This window comes from Plutella xylostella, chromosome 30 (assembly GCF_932276165.1).
Source record: "Plutella xylostella chromosome 30, ilPluXylo3.1, whole genome shotgun sequence".
Lineage (NCBI taxonomy): Eukaryota > Metazoa > Arthropoda > Insecta > Lepidoptera > Plutellidae > Plutella > Plutella xylostella.
This window is the reverse complement of record NC_064010.1, coordinates 524,987-544,946: the sequence shown is the minus strand read 5'-3', so window position 1 is coordinate 544,946 and position 19,960 is coordinate 524,987. Positions and strand designations below refer to the sequence as shown.

Below are 19,960 nucleotides of genomic sequence, written 5' to 3'. Positions count from 1 at the left end.
AGACGAACATAAATTTGAGCAAACGAAACTTAGGTGTTTAAAGATTGTGCCTAAAGAGTTTTAGACGAAACGAGCCTTATGCCATATAAGTCTTGACAAAGTGATGGTTCGGCCAAAAAAGTTTAGACCATACGAGTTATGCGAAATGAGTTTTGGTCAATAAAGATTATGCCAGATGAGCGGAACCCTTAATTTATAGATTATATATTAGACTATGACACTTATAAATATGCCTTTTTACTGGTAATAATATTTTCAAAATAGGTCGAGCCCCTATCGAGTTCTGTTTTGTTCGAGTTCTAGCCACATATATTATGGCGATTTTTTCAAAATTATAGTACACTCACTATTATACAAATAGACAGAAAGATTCTCGCTTACGGTCCAACCTTCCCAATCTTCCTCCATCTTCCCACTAATGGTTCAATGGTCCAGCAACCCGTACGACTGGTCCAATCACCCCAATCTTTCTCCAACTTCCCACAAATGGTTCGATGGTTCAACTAGCTGACTGCATGGTCCAATCGTCTTGATCTATTCAAAATTTCCTACACATGGTTCAAACATCCCACTAACGGTCCAACTTCCCACTAACGGTTCAACTTCCCACCCACGGTTCAATGGTCCATCAGCCCGTCCCCGTGGTCCATGTCGACACAGTACTCGGCGAGGAAGTCCAGGAACAGTGTGAACTTGCCGCTGGCGGCGCGCGCCCAGCGCCCGGAGACTGTCTTGAGGCAGGCGGACAGGCTCTCTAGCGTTGACTGTGGAGAGAGATGAAAAGATTAGTTATACAGGTGGTTGTATGTTATAGAGGGTGTTGCTAAAGTTGTAAAGTAAGCTGAAAGCGGGGGGGGGACTGTCTTGAGGCAGGTAGACAGGCTCTCTAGGGTTGACTGTGGAGAGAGATTAGGTGGTTAAATGTTATATAGGATGTTGCTAAAGTTGTAAAGTAAGCCGAAAGAGGGTTCAGTTTGAAAAAAAAATATTGCACAATTTTGGAGAGCTATACCCCTTTTCATCTACTTATATTGACAGTGAACTATTAAGGGATGATGAAGATATAAGAAATGAACAAGGAATAAATAATATTTATAGATTATGGTTTATTTGTCAGTATAATTGCATCAGAAACATGGTGATTCGTCAGAGAACTAATTAGAATCTGCCAGCTACAGAGGCTAGTCTAGTTAAATCTTCCAAAGAACCTATACCACGAATTGGATACCTGTGGGACACCCTCCAGCCTGTTGGAACGATGGCCGATATTTGCTGGATGAGGAAGTCGAGGACAGAGTGTTGTGGCGCTGCTTGGGAGAGGCCCATGTCTAATGATAATGACTGAATAAAACTATATCTCACCTGCGACCAATCCTGCCTATAAACCGCCAGACATTGCTCCGTCAAAGAGTCTTCGCCCAAATAGTCATGTTTCAACAAAAACACCAGCAAAGATGCCATAGCTTGCCAAACATCTGCACTAGGACATTTAGCTCTCGACAGCAAAACTATATTCCTAGGACACAATATTCTGTCGAAATACGATATCAAGTCATCATTCTGAGTCCCACTGGTTGTGTTTGACGTTTTGACAGCTAGAGTGTTCGGCGAAGCTGGGCCGGAGTAGGAGTTTTTGTACGAAATCTTCGTTGAATTCGGCGAAGCGGGCCCGGCGGAATAGGACATTTTGTACGAATTCGGCGAAAGCGGTTTCGCGAAGACTTTCGGCGATAGCGGCGCTAGATTCGGTATAATCGGACTCGAGTTACCGATCGGCAAAACCGGACTACTCAAAGTCTTATTCGGAAAACTGAATCTCGTGTTCTGTCCGTTTCTTTCACTGAAATTATTCGAAATCACAATTTTGGTCACTTTTTTCGTGCCTTCGTCGTCGGAAACCGGAGTAGGGGCTCTGTCGTCTGCGTCAAAGTTCCTTAAGTCTGGAGATAGGTCCGGCCGGCGCTCAGGAGGGCCCAAGTCCTGTGGTTCGTGTTTCTTGCGGTCGGGACAGCATTGGTCCCATATCGCGTGGAAATGGTTCAGTAGCTCTTCGGTTAGCTCTTTGGGTTTTCTGCTCACTGGGGAGAAAAATAGAGAGATTTAAGTTAGGGTTTTAATGCACATAATTATGGCGATTCTAATGGTACCAAACTAAAATTTAGGATTGGTAAAAAGTTAAATGATTTGTTCGAATTTCGACTTTATGATGGTTGGATCAAAATCGCACAGATAACCCTTACCCAGTGCAGGCTACACAGCACCTTTATTGACGTAGATAACCTCATTTACTGCATTTTCCACCAATGACATAACTCTGTGTTTATCGCGAATCGAGATATAGTATACAGCCTTGCATAGAACAGCAACATTACTCACCAAAAACCAAACTCAGATCTAAAGAAATCTGCAACAACGCCCTCAGTGAAGGCCTTCTCGTGAGGAGAGTCTGTGTGTCCGTTTATCTGTTTGTGGTGGCGTAGCTCCCAATAGGGTGAACCGATTTTCTATTTGTTTGTTTTGGGTGGTAGATAATGTTAGTCCGAGCGTTCCTATCCATATTTTGTCTAAATCGGTTGAGCCGTTCGAAAGTTATGCGACTTTTAGTGTAGAATGACGGGTTTTTCAACCTTTGTTAGGTTGGACATCTAAATAACTCACCAAATACCACACACAAGTCGACAGTAAGCTGCAACAAGGCCCTCAGTGTGGGTCTTCTCGTGAACACGTTGTCTCTGTGGCACACCCGCGCCGCCTGGGGCAAGGGGCGGGGGGGTCTGTGTGTCTGTGTATCTGTTTGTGGCGGCGTAGCTCCAGAACGGCTGGACCGATTTTCGATTTGATTTTTTTGGGGCGTAGATAATGTTACCCCGAGCATTCCTAGCCATATTTCGTCAGGAACGGTGCAGCCGTTCAAAAGTTATACGACTTTTAGTATTGAAGGTCGGATTTTTTTACCTTTGTCAGGTTAGACAGCTAAAAAACTTACCAAAAACCACACACAGATCCACTGTAAGCTGCAACAAGGCCCTCAGTGTGGGTCTTCTCGTGAACACGTTGTCCCTGTGGCACACCCGCGCGGCTTGGGCGAGGAGGGGGGCGGTGGGGGGCGCGGGGGAGGGGGAGGAGAGGAGGAGGCAGATGTGCTCCTGGAAGAGAGAGAGTTTAAGGTTAAATAGTTTAATTGAAGTAGATTCATTTAAGTATTTCAGGCATGTTATTACGGTTCATATAAAAACCCATATTTTTTGTAGCAATTGTCCTTACGTTATGTTATTAGACAAAGTACTCAACAGAAACAACATTAATTTATAAACAAACTTTACACACACTACAGTTTAAACCTTATACAGGATGTTGCAAAAAGGGTATACTAAGCCGAAACCTACATGTGCAGCATGTTATATCTAAGCCCGGATATAAAATTAGAATATAAGAATTCGTGAAAACAAAAGATTTTCCATAGAAACTTTGGTCGTCACGCGACTTTTACTATGGAGAATGTTGTTTTTGTACGGGTATAAGTAATACAAACATAAACCAACCTTCACATGTATAATAACTCCATTAGGACTGACGTGCGTCGCCTCAAACTGTTCCTTCGGCAGCGTGAGCCTCTCCACGTTGACTGGGAGAGATTGCTCCTCGTCCTTAAGCACCCTGTCGCCTAGGACTAGCAGGTTGCGCATTTCTTCTTCGATGTCTTTGCAGAGGACGTCTGGAAGAAAGGATAAAGTTATTTAAGATTAATAATAAAGGGGAGTGGGAAACTGATATGGCTAAGTAAAAAAAAAAAATCAGAACAAGTAGTCCATAGTAATTAATACTAAGTTAATTAGCTAGCTAGCAAGCGAGTAAAAAGTTAACTTGAGGGATTTCCGGGATAAAAAGTATCCTATGTGTTAGTCTACGGTGTCAACGTTCTACAAGGGAAATTTCATTAAAATTGCTGTGTAGCCGTTTTCTTATGAAACAATTATTTGTTGTTGATTACCTACCTGTTTTATGCAATTTGATGCTGCATATAGCTCTCTGCTATGTTATGGGAGCGTCATATGTCCAGCAGCGATCTAATTACCTGTCTTATTCTTTTGTCTAGTCTATATATCCAGAAAATATCGTGGGCCTATGTCCAACTATACTCTAATTTACATGCCATATAGCATCTAATTACCCCATGCGGATCATCATTATAGGATCCCGCGTCCATACGGAACTACTATCTGTGACTATATCGTATGGTCCTATCTCCACCTACCGGGTCTATATCCTCTTTGCATCTTGTCCAGGGCGGCTCGAGTCAGCACCCGGGCCAACACCGGCTCGGCGAGGTTCCAGGACTGGAGCCCGGACTGCACTTGGGAGGCTATGTGTCTGTGGGGTAAGGTTTAAGGGTTTAGTATTGTTATACTTTGTAAAATATGGCAAGTCCTCTGACGTTTGGTTGACAGATACCTGGTGAATAAAGTTCATTTTCATACTAGACGACCTGTATAATTTTTTTGGATAGTATTTTAGCATTTTTTTTAACTATAAAGTTTTTAAAAAAATCCTTGAATTTAAAATTATTTTCTGAAATGTTGTCTATTCAGTAGACTGATGACCGGTTGTCTAATATTTGGAGGGCGTAGGGCGTCCAACGCTACGCTTGAATATTAAACATCTTACTTCTGTATGAAGTCCTGTATCTGGGCATGAAAGGCGTTCGTGTGGGCGGTGTGTAGAGCCTTCAGCGCTGACAGGAGGTCCTGAAACAATAGCAATTATGATAAGTATATACTAAAACAGATGTTTAGTAATTTGCTAGCTTTGCGCTTATTATACGCAGCGTATACGAATGTACAGCGGAAAGCGGGTGACTCGCTTGCGAGTCACCTCTGACTACCCCTTCGGGCTATTTCAGTCGTCAACATTTATGTGCTGAGAGTGCCTATATTCAACTTCGTTCCATTGATTTTCCATAATATGATGGGCTTAGACAAGATAGTATAGGTTTATGAGTCTCGCTCAAATAGTCGCCGTTGTCTAACGTCTCTTCGCGTCCTCTCGGCTATCAGTGGTTCTCAACCTTTTTTAAAAATGTTGTGCGCGAGTTGCGATAACGAAGTGAATGATAGTGCTAAGTGTTCGCAATGTCATAAAAACCTCTGTTTTCGCTGCGCTAATGTCACCGAAGCTGGGTTTCGTAAATTAGGTGTCGATCGAAGGGCGACATGGAAATGCCCTAGCTGCCGCATCTCTTCACCTGCTGCGCCAACTAGCACCCGCCAGATCACTGGCAATATGGAGGAAGTCCTGCAGAAACTGGCCGAAGTAACAGCCAAGCTGGACGATCTTCCGAAGCTAATGCTCGAAGTGGGGGCGCTTAAGTCCAACATGGATGAAGTTAAGCAGAGCTGCAGTAAAATTGACGAGTTTGCCGCTAAGCTGGATGGTATCGACAAACGCATTATGTCTTTAGAACTCCTTAAAGATGAAGTTTCTACAATTAAGGCATCATTCGAGTCCCTTAAGGAAGATTTTGCCCAAAAGGACCAGTGGTCCCGACTTAATAATGTCGAGATAAAGGGCATACCTATTAAGAAGAATGAGAACCTTTTTACCGTGGCTAAATTGCTGAGCAACCATGTGGGTTATCCTATTGAAAATTCCCAAATCAACTATATATCCCGGATCCCGATACATAACTCCAAGGAGAAATCAATCTTGATTAGCTTCTTAAATAGATATGTGAAAGAAGAGTTTATTTCAACAGCAAGAGCTAAGAAGATAACCGCTTCAGATATGGATCTGGGTCCAGCAGATCAACGTATTTACGTGAACGACCATCTGTCGCCTATGTACAAAAACCTACTTACTAGGGCTAAATCTCTGGCGAAGGAGAAGAACTATAAATACGTTTGGGTAAAGTTCGCAAAAATCCACATGCGTAAAAGCGACACGACACATGTAATTACCATAAACTCTGCTAATGATTTAAACAAAATAATTTAATCAATTTTATATGCCTAAATAGCTTAAACTTTTGTCATAAAAAAACTCACTTCATTGTCATCGTAAAATTGCCTAACTCAGATAACTTCGCTATTTACTACATGTTAACCACCCCTGCATTCATATTACTTATTGTAATAACTTGTTCTCGCCTTATTTGCTATTTGCCTATCGCTCGCTTATTTTTATTCTCAGTCCGTGTACCTGTTGTTGTTGCAAGCCGGCCGGGCCGCTTGGACGGGATCGGTATGAAACTAGCTTCTATTCATGCTGCTTATAAAGTCCGCATCTCGCTGCTGATAAGTTACCACAGTTACCTACAAACTCGCTGTCCTATGTTCTTATCTAATTTACCTATAACTATCAGCCAAGCCAATTTTAACGTTGCTGCCTATGCGTTATGGGTCCTCTGCGTTCTGATAACAGACTTTTTGAATACTTTTATGTTCCGATTACTTTATTTTTGTATAGTTAAACATTTTTAATAATGAATAGTAAAATGTTGAGTGTCTATTATCAGAACGTTAGGGGACTTAGAACTAAAACTAATCAATTTTATCGAAATATATGTTTACACTCATTTGATTTGATAGCGGTGACGGAATCATGGCTTAATGATAGCATATATGACAGTGAGCTGTTCGACGGCCGATATTGTGTTTGGAGGCGGGACCGGGACTACAACCTCACGAATCAGGAGCTGGGTGGTGGAGTACTCTTGGCCACACGTAAACGTCTATCGGTAACTCCAAGACCAAATTGGAATTCCTCAGCGGAAGACCTTTGGATCTCGATTAACTTGAGTAGGAAATCTGTACTACATATAGGAATAATTTATTTATGTAAGCAAAACCAGGGCTATACCAAATCACAACAACTATGTAACTTCTTATTGAAGCTAAATGACATAATATTATCACATCCTTCCGATAAATTTCTAGTTCTAGGCGATTTTAATTTAGGTAACATTAATTGGACTAAGCATATTAAATTGTCACATTATTTACCGTCAAATTACAGTGACCATGATGAGTTAAATTTTGTTGACCATCTAGACACATTTGGTTTTAGCCAGTATAATGGTATTAGTAACCAGTACAGCCGTTTTCTGGATTTAGTAGTGTCAAACAGTGATGTTTCGGTAGAAGAGTGTCAGAGTCCCCTGGTACCATTAGATCCGCATCATAAAGCCTTATGTATTACTTATAAATGTTCTGATTTCAACCCCCTTAAATCACCTCCACGCACTGTGCACCTCTATTCTAAGTCGGACTGGGACTCTATTAACACGGGAATCCAAAATTTCGACTGGAACAAGGCATTTCACGATAAACTATTACATGAGTGTGTTGAAATTTTTTATGACAAATTGTACTCACTACGAGATCAATTTGTACCATCTAAAGTTTTAAAAAGTACATCACATCCACCATGGTATTCACCGGCACTAATAAAAATTCTTAAAGAGAAAAATAAATACTTTTTAAAATTTAAAAACTATGGTAATAAATCGGATTTTAATTCATACTGTATATTACGAAGTAGAGCTAAAATGTTGGAAACCGAATGTTACGACGCTTATATCACCCGAGTTGAGGAGTCAATCAAACTCAACCCAAAAACATTCTGGTCATTCGCAAAATCCAAAGCCAAAACTAACTCCTTGCCCAGTTGTATGACCTTTGAAGGCAACATAACTTCCTCGGGTGATGAAATTTGTAAATTATTCTCGGATTACTTTTATTCCACTTTTCTAGAGCCTGATATACTAAATCCATCTGATTCTCCTGGTGAAGTTGAGAACCTCTACCATGATTGTCATATATCCTCAATTCAACTAGATCAATCAATTATACATAACCATCTCAAAAGACTTGATACCTGTAAGTCCGCCGGTCCTGATAAAATCCCTCCTATTTACTTGGTAAAGTGTGCTGAACAACTTTCGTTTCCCATATACCTCCTCTTTGAAAAGTCACTTAAAGAGGGCAAGGTTCCAGATATTTGGAAAGCAGCTTTTGTGTCACCTATCCATAAAAAGGGGCCAAAAAATGATGTAAAAAACTATCGACCTATTTCCAAGCTTTGCATAATAGCAAAAGTTTTTGAAAAAATTGTACAACGTGACCTTAATGTGGCGCTTAAGACGGTTTTTTAAATCTACTCAGCACGGGTTTCTAAGGGGTAGGTCTACGGTTACAAATCTCTTGCTGTATAATGAGTTACTTACGGAAACAATGGACCAAGGTTACCAGGCTGACGTCGTATACACAGATTATAGCAAGGCGTTTGATCGTATTGACCACTCGCTCTTGCTGATCAAGCTCTTCAAGGCGGGAATTCGTGGCAATCTCTTCAGGTGGTTTTCGTCTTATGTCAGTAACCGCACCCAGGCTGTCGTGGCCAGTAACTTTCAGTCTGACTGGGTTAAAATACCAAGTGGTGTGCCACAAGGCTCTATATTAGGGCCTTTGCTATTTTTATTGTTTATTTCCGACATTGATTCGTGCTTTAGTAACTCTAGTATTTACATATTTGCAGACGATATGAAAATTGTTAAACCTATTATTAATGAAAATGATATTATATTATTACAAAATGACTTAAATAACCTAGATAAATACTGTAACGACAATAAATTAGATTTAAATCCATCAAAATGTTCTACCATCACCTTCACTAGAAAAAGACAACCTACTTTAAATACTTACTTCTTAAAAGGTCATGCCATCGGAAGAGACAGTAAAATCAAAGACCTTGGTGTAATCCATGACTCGAAGCTGTTGTTTGATGCCCACATTGATGCGATTACGGCTAAAGCAAGCAAGGCTCTTGGATTTATAATGCGGCTTTCAACTAACTTCAAACAGGCAAAAACCTTTAAAATCTTGTACTGCACCTATGTCAGAAGTAACTTAGAGTATGCATCACAGGTGTGGAACCCTAGATATACGGTATACATTGATCGCATCGAACGTATACAAAAAAGGTTCATGGGGTATTTAAGTTATCGTGTTAGGTATCCCTTACAAAACTATAAGGAAGGTTGCCGCCAGTTCACATTCTACCATTAATAAACCGGCGTGAAATTTGTGATTTATTATTCCTCCTAAGAATTGCCACCAGCCAAATTGATTGTCCTCAATTATTGGAAAAATTAAAATTTTATGTTCCGAATCGTTCCCGTCGCTTCAATCCGACTTTCAGTAACACCACGGTGTCTACCAATTACCGACAGAATTCGTATCTATGGCGTGCTTGCAACAACTTTAACCACGTATCGAATAATTTGGACATTGATATATTTAATACAAGCATTAATAAGGCGAGAAATATTCTAAGTTGTAAATTTTTTGATGTCTAAGAGTTTAGGTATAATATAATTTCACAGTGTAATAGTTATTAAACATCTTTGTATATATACAGTTTAGTACGTTTGATTAGGCGTAGATAATATGTTAATGTACCTACTTTAGTTTGCTACTTTGTATTAGCGTAAATATTATTAAGTTATTTCTATCAGTGGAAACTTGTAAAAGGCCTTTTACTGCTCATTCTATTGTTATACCTTTAAATTGTGCTGTAAGTTTTCCTAAAATAAAATAAATAAATAAATAAATAAATGACTGCCGCCGAAGGAACAATGTTTAATATTATCACTCATGATCTGAAAGTAGGTCTGTTTTGCCTAAAGATACACGAAATGAGATCTGTTTATACCCAGGGAATTTAATTTTATTACTTTACTAAATAGGTGAAGTAACGTGTAATGTGAAGGTAGGTAATGACATTATAACATCGAATGATGCGGTGGCGAGGGTCTTTGAAGAGTTTTTTACGAACATTCCTTTAGAGACTACGTGTAACCTGGATTCTTCGGCTGCAGCAGCTGAAACCCTGACGAAGGAGAACGCACCTTCAACCGATAAGGAATTTAAATTCAGATATATTAATACATTAACTATTATAAAAACATTTAAGTCATTAAATATGAAGAAAACTGAAGACTTGTGGGGAATGTCAGTTAAATTTGTTCTTTCTATTATTAATAAAATCGCCCCAATTTTAGCTAACATCTTTAATAAATGTATCGCTGAAGGTGTGTTCCCAGATCTTATGAAATTTAGTAAAATTATACCTCTGTTCAAAAGTGGGGATATGGAGGACCCTGCAAATTTCAGGCCTGTCTCGGTTCTTCCAGTTTTGAGTAAAATATTTGAGAGGGTCATACTCAGTCAGATGCTTTTGCATTTCAATGATGCTCGATTGTTTCATAGCCAGCAGTATGGTTTTACAAAAGGCAAATCAACAGCCGATGCCGGTACTGCGTTGATTAAGCACATATTTGACGCCTGGGAAGACCATCACGATGCTATTGGAGTCTTCTGTGATCTGTCGAAGGCGTTTGATTGTGTAGACCATCAGACTTTAATTTCGAAACTTAGATACTATGGAATAGGAGGAAAGGCTTTAGATTTGATATCTTCATATTTAGACAAGAGACAACAAAGGGTCGATATTAACAATACTAAATCACAGGGGGCTCATGTAAAAATAGGCGTCCCTCAAGGATCTATTCTAGGACCATTTTTATTCCTCATTTATATTAATGACTTGCCTTTTATGGTTGAAAAATTGACTAATATAGTTTTATTTGCTGACGATACTTCTTTGCTTTTTAAAGTTAAAAGAAGAGAAAATAATTTTAATGAAATTAATTCAATTCTATCTGACATACACGATTGGTTTACCGTTAATAATCTTCTATTGAATTCTAAGAAAACGAAATGTATTAAATTTACACTGCCGAATGTTAGACAATGCGATACTAACATTATTCTAGATGGGAATAAATTGGACCTAGTTAATGATACTGTCTTTCTTGGGATGACTATAGATTCAAAGTTACAGTGGGGACCTCACATTGAAAAATTGTCTGGAAGGTTGAGCTCCGCAGCTTTTGCTGTACGGAAAATTAGACAGCTGACCGACGTTGACACCGCCAGATTAGTTTACTTTAGTTATTTCCACAGCTTATTATCGTATGGCATTTTGCTTTGGGGTAGAGCAGCTGATATTGAAACTATATTTGTATTACAGAAAAGAGCCATCCGCTCTATATACAAACTTGGTTCCAGGGATTCATTGAGAGAACTATTTAAAGAAATTAACATCCTTACAGTTCCATGTCAGTTCATTTTTTCCAATTTAATGTATGTACGAAAGAATATTTCAACTTTTGATACAATTGGCAGTAATCATGACATTAATACTAGGAACAAGCATAAGCTGGCTTTTCCAGCGATGCGTCTGGCGAAAGTTAATAAATCGTTTTTAGGGTACTGTATTAGATTTTATAATAAGCTTCCAGCAGAAGTTGCTCAAATGCCAGAGAATAAGTTTAAGTGTTACATTAAAGAGAAACTCAGTAAAAAAGCTTATTATAAAATTGATGATTACTCAGAGGACGTTAATGCATGGCTGTGATAAGTAGTTAGCTCTGCTCATATTATTATAATAATAATTATTAAGCTTATATGTATTGTATACCAACTAGTTTTAAGTCTTTTTTTGAAAAGATGGCTCAGGAGTTTCTTGCCTCCGTTCTTCTCCTTAGACAGAAAGAGCCCCCCCTTATCCGAACGGAGAGTAATTTGTAAAAATTGACGTTCATCAGAAAATTTTATATTTGTACGATGAATAAAAAAATTTGAGTTTGAGTTTTGAGTTTAATGTTGTTATATAGAATCATGTTTTTTAGTTCCAAAAATTACCGAAAGGTTTGCTTTTTCATTCCATATATTTCTGTAAAATTACACTAGTCTACATATACATACATGTCCGTGCTCGGCGGCCACGAGGCGCCAGGTGACTCGCGCGTGAGTCGCGCCCGCCTCGCGCACGCTCTGTGCCACTAGCGGCATTACTCACCTACTGTCTTATACAAATAGGTCAGGTCACTTGAATTTAGTTACATATCGCAGCTTATTTAACCGTAGATTTTTTACATCAATTTTATTTAGTATCGCGGTTTTCAGTTCCAAACATGGTAACTCAAGATGGCGCTCTTTTGTTTTCCTTCGTTTATGTAACTTAGAGTATCTATATCTATCTATGTAACATGGCGCTTTTTATTTTTTTGTTACAAATTTACCATCACGTATAGAGCGCTGTATAGCTTTTTTCCATAAATTTCAGTAAACTACACTACTATATTACACTAGTCTCTAGCTACACCCGTGTCCCCGCTCGTTCTTGCTCGCGCTCGGCGCGCCGCCGCCAGGTGACTCGCGCGTGAGTCGTGCGCGCGCCCGCCTCCCTCGCGCACGATCGATCAGATCGAGATCAGCTCCAGCACGCGACGCGGGGAGGGGGGCGGGGACGAAGCTACGAGCGCGAGAGACGAAAGTGGTAACTAGGTGGCGCTGTTTTGTCTTTCATAGATTCTTCTAAAATAGGTCAAGTAACTTGAAATTAGTTACATATCGCAGGTTATTTAGTTTCAAACATAGCTGTAAGGTGGTGCTGTTTTCATTTTCATAGATTTTTGTGAGTAAATCTAATATCGCCACGGTTTTTAGTTCCAAAAATGGCCGTTATCTTTCTGTAAAATTATGGTTTAATTAAATAATAAGCGCGGTTTTTAGTTCCTAAAATGGCCACTAGATGGCGCTATTTCTTATTTTTTGTTAGATTTTTGCAAATTTTTATACTTACATGCGATTGGTCTGCTGCCACGAGCGCGCCGGCGCGCCGCCGCCAGGTGACTCGCGCGTGAGTCGTGCGAGCGCCCACTTCCTTCACACACGACGCCCGCGCTCGCTCCGAGATCAGTTCTAGTACTCGACGGGTGGAGGAGGGCAGGGATTTTAGGTATTCTTGCTCGAGGCGGGCCTGCGGAAGAGTAATAGGGGGGGTTAAAATTAGGTTTGAAGGTGGTTTATTATGATATTAGACTCTACAAGGTGTTTCAAAAAATGTATACTAAGCCCCTTCTCCCACTACGCGACTCTAAAGCGACGCAACTGCAACGCAACCCATAATCACCTATATGAAACCAAGGGTTGCGTCGCAGTCGCGTAGCTTGAGAGAGTTGAGAGTCGCGTAATGGGAGAAGGGTCTAAAGTCTAAGCCGAAAGGTGGTGACTCAAAAGGTAAACAAAAAGTTGTTCAGAATGATCCGTCACCCTCATTTGTCTTAGTAAAAGAATATTTGATGCATTCAGAAGGTATTTGACGGTAGCTGATTCTGCCAGGAGTCCCAGAGTGACGTCATCTTATACGTATACGTCCGGCACACCACGACCAGTCAGCGACTGACAAGTAAATGAGTTGGACTGGATAATCTGTTCAACTCGCTGACAAACTCTAGTCCAGCTTAAATACTACTTTGTCATCGACACACTAAGAAAAATAGGAAAAAATTTAAAGTATTGTTTCTCACCTGAATTTCTTTCTCTTTATTCTTAATTCTGTCTTCAGGATTCAGCGTCATCGTAACAGGAGTGATATGCCTGAAGCTACTCGCTTCTTTAGCATCTTGACTTGGCTTCGACGTCACCAACAAAACATTGACATCCTTCAAAAAAGGACACGACTCAAAAATTATCGATTCATCGATCACATCCAACGAATCAATATTTTCTGCACTGGCAACACTTGTTTCCGCCATTTTGAATTCACTGAATTTCTCGTAAAAGCTCTCTTGCGGAAAATGCGGTAAATCAAACAGCCATCCTAAGGTCAACTTTAAAAATATCACAGTATTTCTCTTGATGTTTTCGTTGGTGAATTTCAGTTTTTCCGTGTAGATTTCGAAGATGTTTTTGAGTAATAGTTCGTAGTATTTAGTTCGGAGGCCGGTGTAGTCTATCATTGACAGGTATTGGGTCAGCCAGGGTAGGGTGATGCAGAGGCGGGCGTTTTGGTTCGCTTCGTGTAGAATGCCTAGGAGGTCTATGCTTGGTTGACTCTGAAAAAGAAAGAAGATTCATTAGTTGGTTGTCTTGTAATTACGGAACAGTCTTTGATGACTTGTAGGATTAAAAGTAAGTTTTGAGTTTAACACAACTATTTTTTTTACATCAAAGCCAAAGTTTTGTTTATTTTTTTTAAGTAGACAAGCACTCTCAATCACTACATTAACAAGGGAAATAGGGGTTTTTTAAAGTGTGCTAATTTTACCACACTAGAATTAGAAAATTTCTGTCATTAGCATTTTTATCAAGAGTTTCACTATAGTTTTCACCAGTGGCGCCACTTTTTATGTAAGAAAAAATAATCATGCCATAGTTATTGCAAACTATCAAAACCCTTACTAGTCCTACAATTAGTCCTTATCCCGAAATTCAACCTGAAAATAATTTTAAGATTACCCTGCTGAAAAGACCTTAAAAAAATGAATTCCCGAGCAATAAAAACGTTCCAGTAACAAATGGAACGGCAATGGCCGGTTCACCTTTTGCTCACGAGTGCAGTAACTACAACACTCACATAATTCCTCAGCCCTCTTGCATTCTCCAGCAGCCTCTCCAGGAGTCTGAGCATGAGGGGCATCCTGTATAGCTACTATACAGGATGCCCCGAGTAAAGCTACTATACAGGATGTCTCAAGTACTATACAGGGTGTCCCAAGTAGCTACTGTACAGGATGATCCAAGTATAGCTAATCGAGTAAAAAACCACAATACTCACATAATTCCTCAGCCTGACCGCATTCTCTAACACCTTTTCCTTAGGCACACTCAGGTACTGTTGTTCCCTCCCCTGAGCCGCCTGGCCGCTCTTGATGCTGTATTCAACCGGAGTCTGAGTGTGCGGGAGTGATGTCAGGAAGCCCAGGAACTTGGAGAGGAGACGGAGTCTTTGTAGCAGGGCCAGGTAGTCCTTGGATAGGTCTGTGTTTGGGGCTGAGGGGAGAAAAATATAGTAATATTAATAAACAAAATAATATAATCGATTCTGAAGGCAGAAATTCTAATTTTAAAGCTGTCAAACTATAAATTTTGCAGTAAAAAATGTGTATATTGGTTGTGTTTCCGTAACACAACCAATAAATTAGGATTTTTACTGCTCTAAAATAAGAATTACTGCCTTCAGACTTGATATCAATAAATAGCTTTATACATGTAAGTTTTTTTAAGGTATAAAAGTGTATATTATGAACCTGTTCAAAATATTATAATTAACTTGATAAGCATTTTCAATTTACACTTTTTGGAATATAACTTTAAAAATTAAAGTAATTATGTTTTTTTCATTGTGTGGTCAGTTTGGCCTTCATTATCTACAGCACAAGCTGAGTTGAAACCTTTCTCAGATCAGGAATCAAGTTTTTCTGCCCTCAACTGTACAGTACACTCACCACTGCCTCTATCTTCAGTGCTTCCCAGAGCGGTGGCGTTGAGGACACATATCTCTGAGGCGAGCGTGTCGCGCGCGTGGACGCGAAACGACTCGTTCTCGGCGAACATTATGAACTCTCTAGAACAAAATAGAATTAATTATAGTACTATAGTATTACTTAATAATAAAATTGACTCCCCAAACTTGCTTTCTAAAGTACCTATTTTATGCCCTAGGGTAACTTGTCGAAAGCCTAAGTTATTCCATGTACCTTCAACTCGAACCAAGTATGCTGATAATGCTTTTATATCACGTGCATGTACATCTTTTAATAAAAACTTCTCCAAACTTGATCCATTCCATACTAAAATGTGTATATTTAAAAAATACCTAATGAATACCTTTTGTGAATAGGTTTATAAGGATTATTATATTGAGCCTTGTAGTATCTTAAATTTTGCATAGTCTCTGTGACCTTTGTAATTTTTCTGTTAATTTTGTAGTATAATTGCTCTGTGTAACCATGTTTTTGTGTGTGTTAAGTTTTTAGTGTGTATTGTGGATTTTTAAAACTAAAATGTCTTTAAATATTAATGGAAACTTTATTGGAAAAAGTACTACTTATGTATTTAACTTTAATGCATCCATCTGCTCTGTATGTTTCCTTAACAATAATAAAAATAAAAATAAAGTACATATATAATTCTCAATTAGAGACGAAAGAAAGTAATTAACCCTAGGGATGACAATAGTTTTTTTGGCTTTTCAAGCGCTTTAAAAAAAGTAAAAGTAAGTAGTGAAAACACATTTGTGAAGGCTCTGTTATTATAATATTGATTAACTTGCGAAAAGAATACGAGCTACTATACCTACATGTTTCACGGCTGTCATATATGACTGCCTCTATATTTTACAGTGTATTGATCAGCCCTGTTTACTTACTTGTAAAACATTTCCTTGCTAGAGAAGCGCGGCAGGCGGCGCGACTCGTGTGTGGCCGGCCCTGTGAGGCGGCGATGCAGTTTGGATAGTTTGGACTCCTGAAATAAATAGTACAATAAGCATTAAAATCATCAATAGTATCAACTGTAAGGAAGTAGGTTTTCAAACGTAAAACCTTATATTCGAGCATAGGATTCGATACTATTTTCGAATCTACACGAAGGGTCACTTTTACCAAACTCTAAACAAAATTAAATAAAATTTTAAATACATTTTGTACTAACTGACAGACGTTATGACAGGCTACTAAATACGTTTAGCGTTTGATGAAATTCCACCTAACATATGGAAAAACAAATGTCACTTTTGGAACTAACTTTGCCTTACATTTTGACAGTGACAGTTGACGATACGCAACGTTAACGTTGGATCGAAACTTGTGCTCACGACTCTGATTGCTCATGTACTGTATGTATGAAATTACTATCCAGATTCAACATTGAAATTCTTTATTTATTTTAAAAATAGTAAGTATTGACATTATTTGGGACGCAATGGTGCACCGGCCGCCATTTTCCTATAGCTTCTTTATCTACTGCAACTATACAGGGTGTGGCAAAAATTGTACAGATCTATTATATTAAGTCGAAACCTAAGTGCGCAGCATGATATATCTAAGCCCGGAAATGAAATCAGAATGTTAGGTTTTGCCTTAGTATACCCTTTTTTTAACACACTATATAGTTGCAGTAGATAAAGAAACAATCGGAAAATGAATAGAATATTTAAATAATTCAAGATGACCCCTTGAGACGCCCCTTTTCGGCTTCCCTTTTTGCAACACCCTGTATAAGGAACTTATACTTAGGTAGGTAGGTACATAGGTAAGTACCTGTGTGTTGCTCGGGCGGCACTCGGCGGCCATGTGGCTGGCCCACAGCCGCGCCAGGTGCGCGTGGTTGGCGGGCGCCACCGCCAGAGACAGGAGCGTCTTCACGCGGGTGCGGAATGAAGACTTGGGGGAGGAGGGGTTTTCTGTGTACCATCTGGAGGGGAGAAATGGAATTGGTGGTTAGTTAGTTGGATTAATTCGTTAAAAAGGGAATGTAATAACTGATAAAGTGGATATAAAGGAATATATTATATTTTAACCTTTAAAATATTATACCTTTTCTGGTTTATAAAGGCCTTTTATAAGAGTTAGGGTTAAAGGGTCTCTTGATAAGCAATAAAGTTGTGTTTTTTTTAGGAAAACTTAACTAAGTAAATATAATAATCTGAAAAAACTAAAGATAAATTTGGTCTAACAAGTTTCCACCTTTCTAGGAAAAGACCTGTGTCCATTAGCTTAAAAATTTTGTGATATGAAGTCTCAGTAATAATAATAAGTAACTATTTTAATTAGTGCACAGTAACATACCTTAAAATCTCATAGAACATATCCCGTTGTTTCTTGAAGTTCTGGAAACTCAGCAGTGAAGGAAAGTTATCCGCATTATCCGTTTCAAAGTTGAAGCACACAATTCCGTTAGGATACTGATTCTCCAAAGCTGTTACGGGTTTCTCTTCCTTAGCACTGTCAATTTCAGTCTTTATCCCATACAAATTGAGCAAAAATTTAGCAAGATCTGGGTAAAAACTGCGCACTTTCTTATTCTCACCCAGAATTTTCAGGGAATTCTTATCCAACATGAATTCTAGAATGTATTTTTGGTGCCAGAGAGATTTTACAGCAAAATATGTGCTGTTGTGTATAGTTTTCAGCACATTTTCAGATAGATTTTCTTCAGAAAGTTTAGATTCAATGTTTGCATAGTCTTCTTCATACTGTTGGGAGAGTAACACTGATATTAAGAAGTATATTTCGCTGCTAACACTCAGTATAAGATTGTTTTTAATAAGTATTTCGTAGATCTCTACAAGTATGTCTACTTTTTCTTTAAACATTATCTTGTTAGAGTCAGCTTTAACAAAGTTTTGATTCTTTTCGTTGTTATCCTTTTTAGTTATTTTAATTTGTGGTGACAGCGGAGTGCTGGGGCTACTCGTAGAGTTCAATATGTTGAATTTCTCCATAAGTTTATGGCGCTCCTGCTTTAAAATATTTCTCTCTGCATCAAAGCTGTTAGCTAGTTCTTTGGGTTGTAATTTCTGGAATTTAAACGCAAGGTTTTCTTCCAAAGCCAAAGGTGATGGCTGTTGGAAAGACTCTGAATTGAAAGAGTTTAATGATAAACTTTTCTGAGGAGTAGAGGTGTCTATGTTTGTTGGTTTAATCCTGCGTTTCTCGGAACGTAAAGAGCTAGCTTTCCTCGCACCAATTTCAGGAAACATGTCTGAACTGCTGAGGTCCAGACTGACTTTAGTATCTTCAGCTTCACTGGATATATTTTTCGGTGTTGTCCGTTTTTTCTTTGAACTTTTAACCTGAGCTGTGACTAGAAAATCACCAAAGCTGGATTTTTCTTGCGATTTTGAGTGTTTTTGATTAGACCTAGGAGTGTCACATCGGTCAAAATTACCGAAACTTCGAGACTGTGGTGTAACTGGACTAGTCAAAGATAGATTCTGATATTCAGTCGGTTTCACACCATTCTTCAATGGTGTGCTGGACAAAACTAAACGTTCCACACCAGAACTTATTCTGGACTCGTCCGAATCAGTCTTAGAAGATAGGAATGAGGAGTTGTGTTCCTTGCTTCTGTCATTTTCGTTGAAGAGCTTAGTTTTAACTCTACGGTTGGACTTTTTTGGATCTTTACGATCTCTGTTTGGAGACTCATGGCTTCGGTGTTTGTCAGTCTTCACAGACAGGCTATCGGTAGTTCTGTCAGCCTCTACTTCACTAGTCGGCTCACTGACGGACCGTTTGTGTTTACGTCTGGAGGTGAGTATTTTTTCTGGTGTTGCTTGGTGTTGTATGAGGGTTAAGGCATTGCTACTTGTTTGGAGTATGCTGAAATAGTAATAAAAGTACAGAATATAATTATATACTGTTTTTTTTTTAAATACTAAAACAAAGGCCTCACTAAAAATTTCAACAACATTTCTTATAATTTACAAACATTACAGTTATTAATCTAAAAGTCAGTACATTGTAAAAACCCATCTAAGACCATAATTTGTCGAAACAATTTTTATATTTGAAGATTATTTATTTATTTAATACACAATATTTAAGTGTAAAAACCTGAAAGTTAACTTAATGGTCTGATGAGGGTTTTAACAATCATCCACTCTTTAATCTTAAGCTAACAATAGTATATAAATATTATAAGTAATAAAGACTTTAGCTGAATAGCCTGTTGTTATGAGTTTACAAGAATACTGACCTGTCAGTTTGTTGTCGTAAAAACGACAAAAAGTAAACAACAAATTCACTTCTGTTGCAGCACAATAGTGCCTCATTTTCGGGGGAATCCTGAAACACCGTCAATAACACTATTAGTTATGGGACTTTAGAGAAAATTCGATATTTAGTAAACACTAAACTAACCTCAATAGTTTCATCATTTAACCATTTCACGAGCACGTCATGGGCTATTTTCTCCGAGAGGACGCTTCCTATTATAGTTTCATGCATTTTCACATATTTTCTTTAACAGGGAAGGAATTATCATCGAAAAATCGATTGTAATTGCAGGGCGGTAAACGGCTGCTAAAATACAAACTAAATGACACA

The 19,960-nt window shown here is 38.7% G+C and overlaps 1 protein-coding gene across 1 annotated transcript; it reads right to left on the bottom strand.

Moving 5' to 3' along the window:
* Positions 1-578: 578 nt before the first annotated feature.
* On the bottom strand, positions 579-19,960 carry LOC119694685. Its single transcript, XM_048631927.1, has 15 exons — positions 19,775-19,960; positions 19,611-19,699; positions 17,699-19,234; positions 17,171-17,324; positions 16,279-16,376; positions 15,356-15,474; positions 14,686-14,900; positions 13,436-13,963; positions 12,709-12,885; positions 4,666-4,745; positions 4,256-4,371; positions 3,543-3,715; positions 2,987-3,146; positions 1,363-2,078; positions 579-764 (listed from the first exon to the last, which is right to left on the bottom strand). Exons 1-15 carry the CDS (start codon positions 19,859-19,861, stop codon positions 618-620), a joined length of 4,395 nt encoding a protein of 1,464 aa, XP_048487884.1. The 5' UTR covers positions 19,862-19,960; the 3' UTR covers positions 579-617.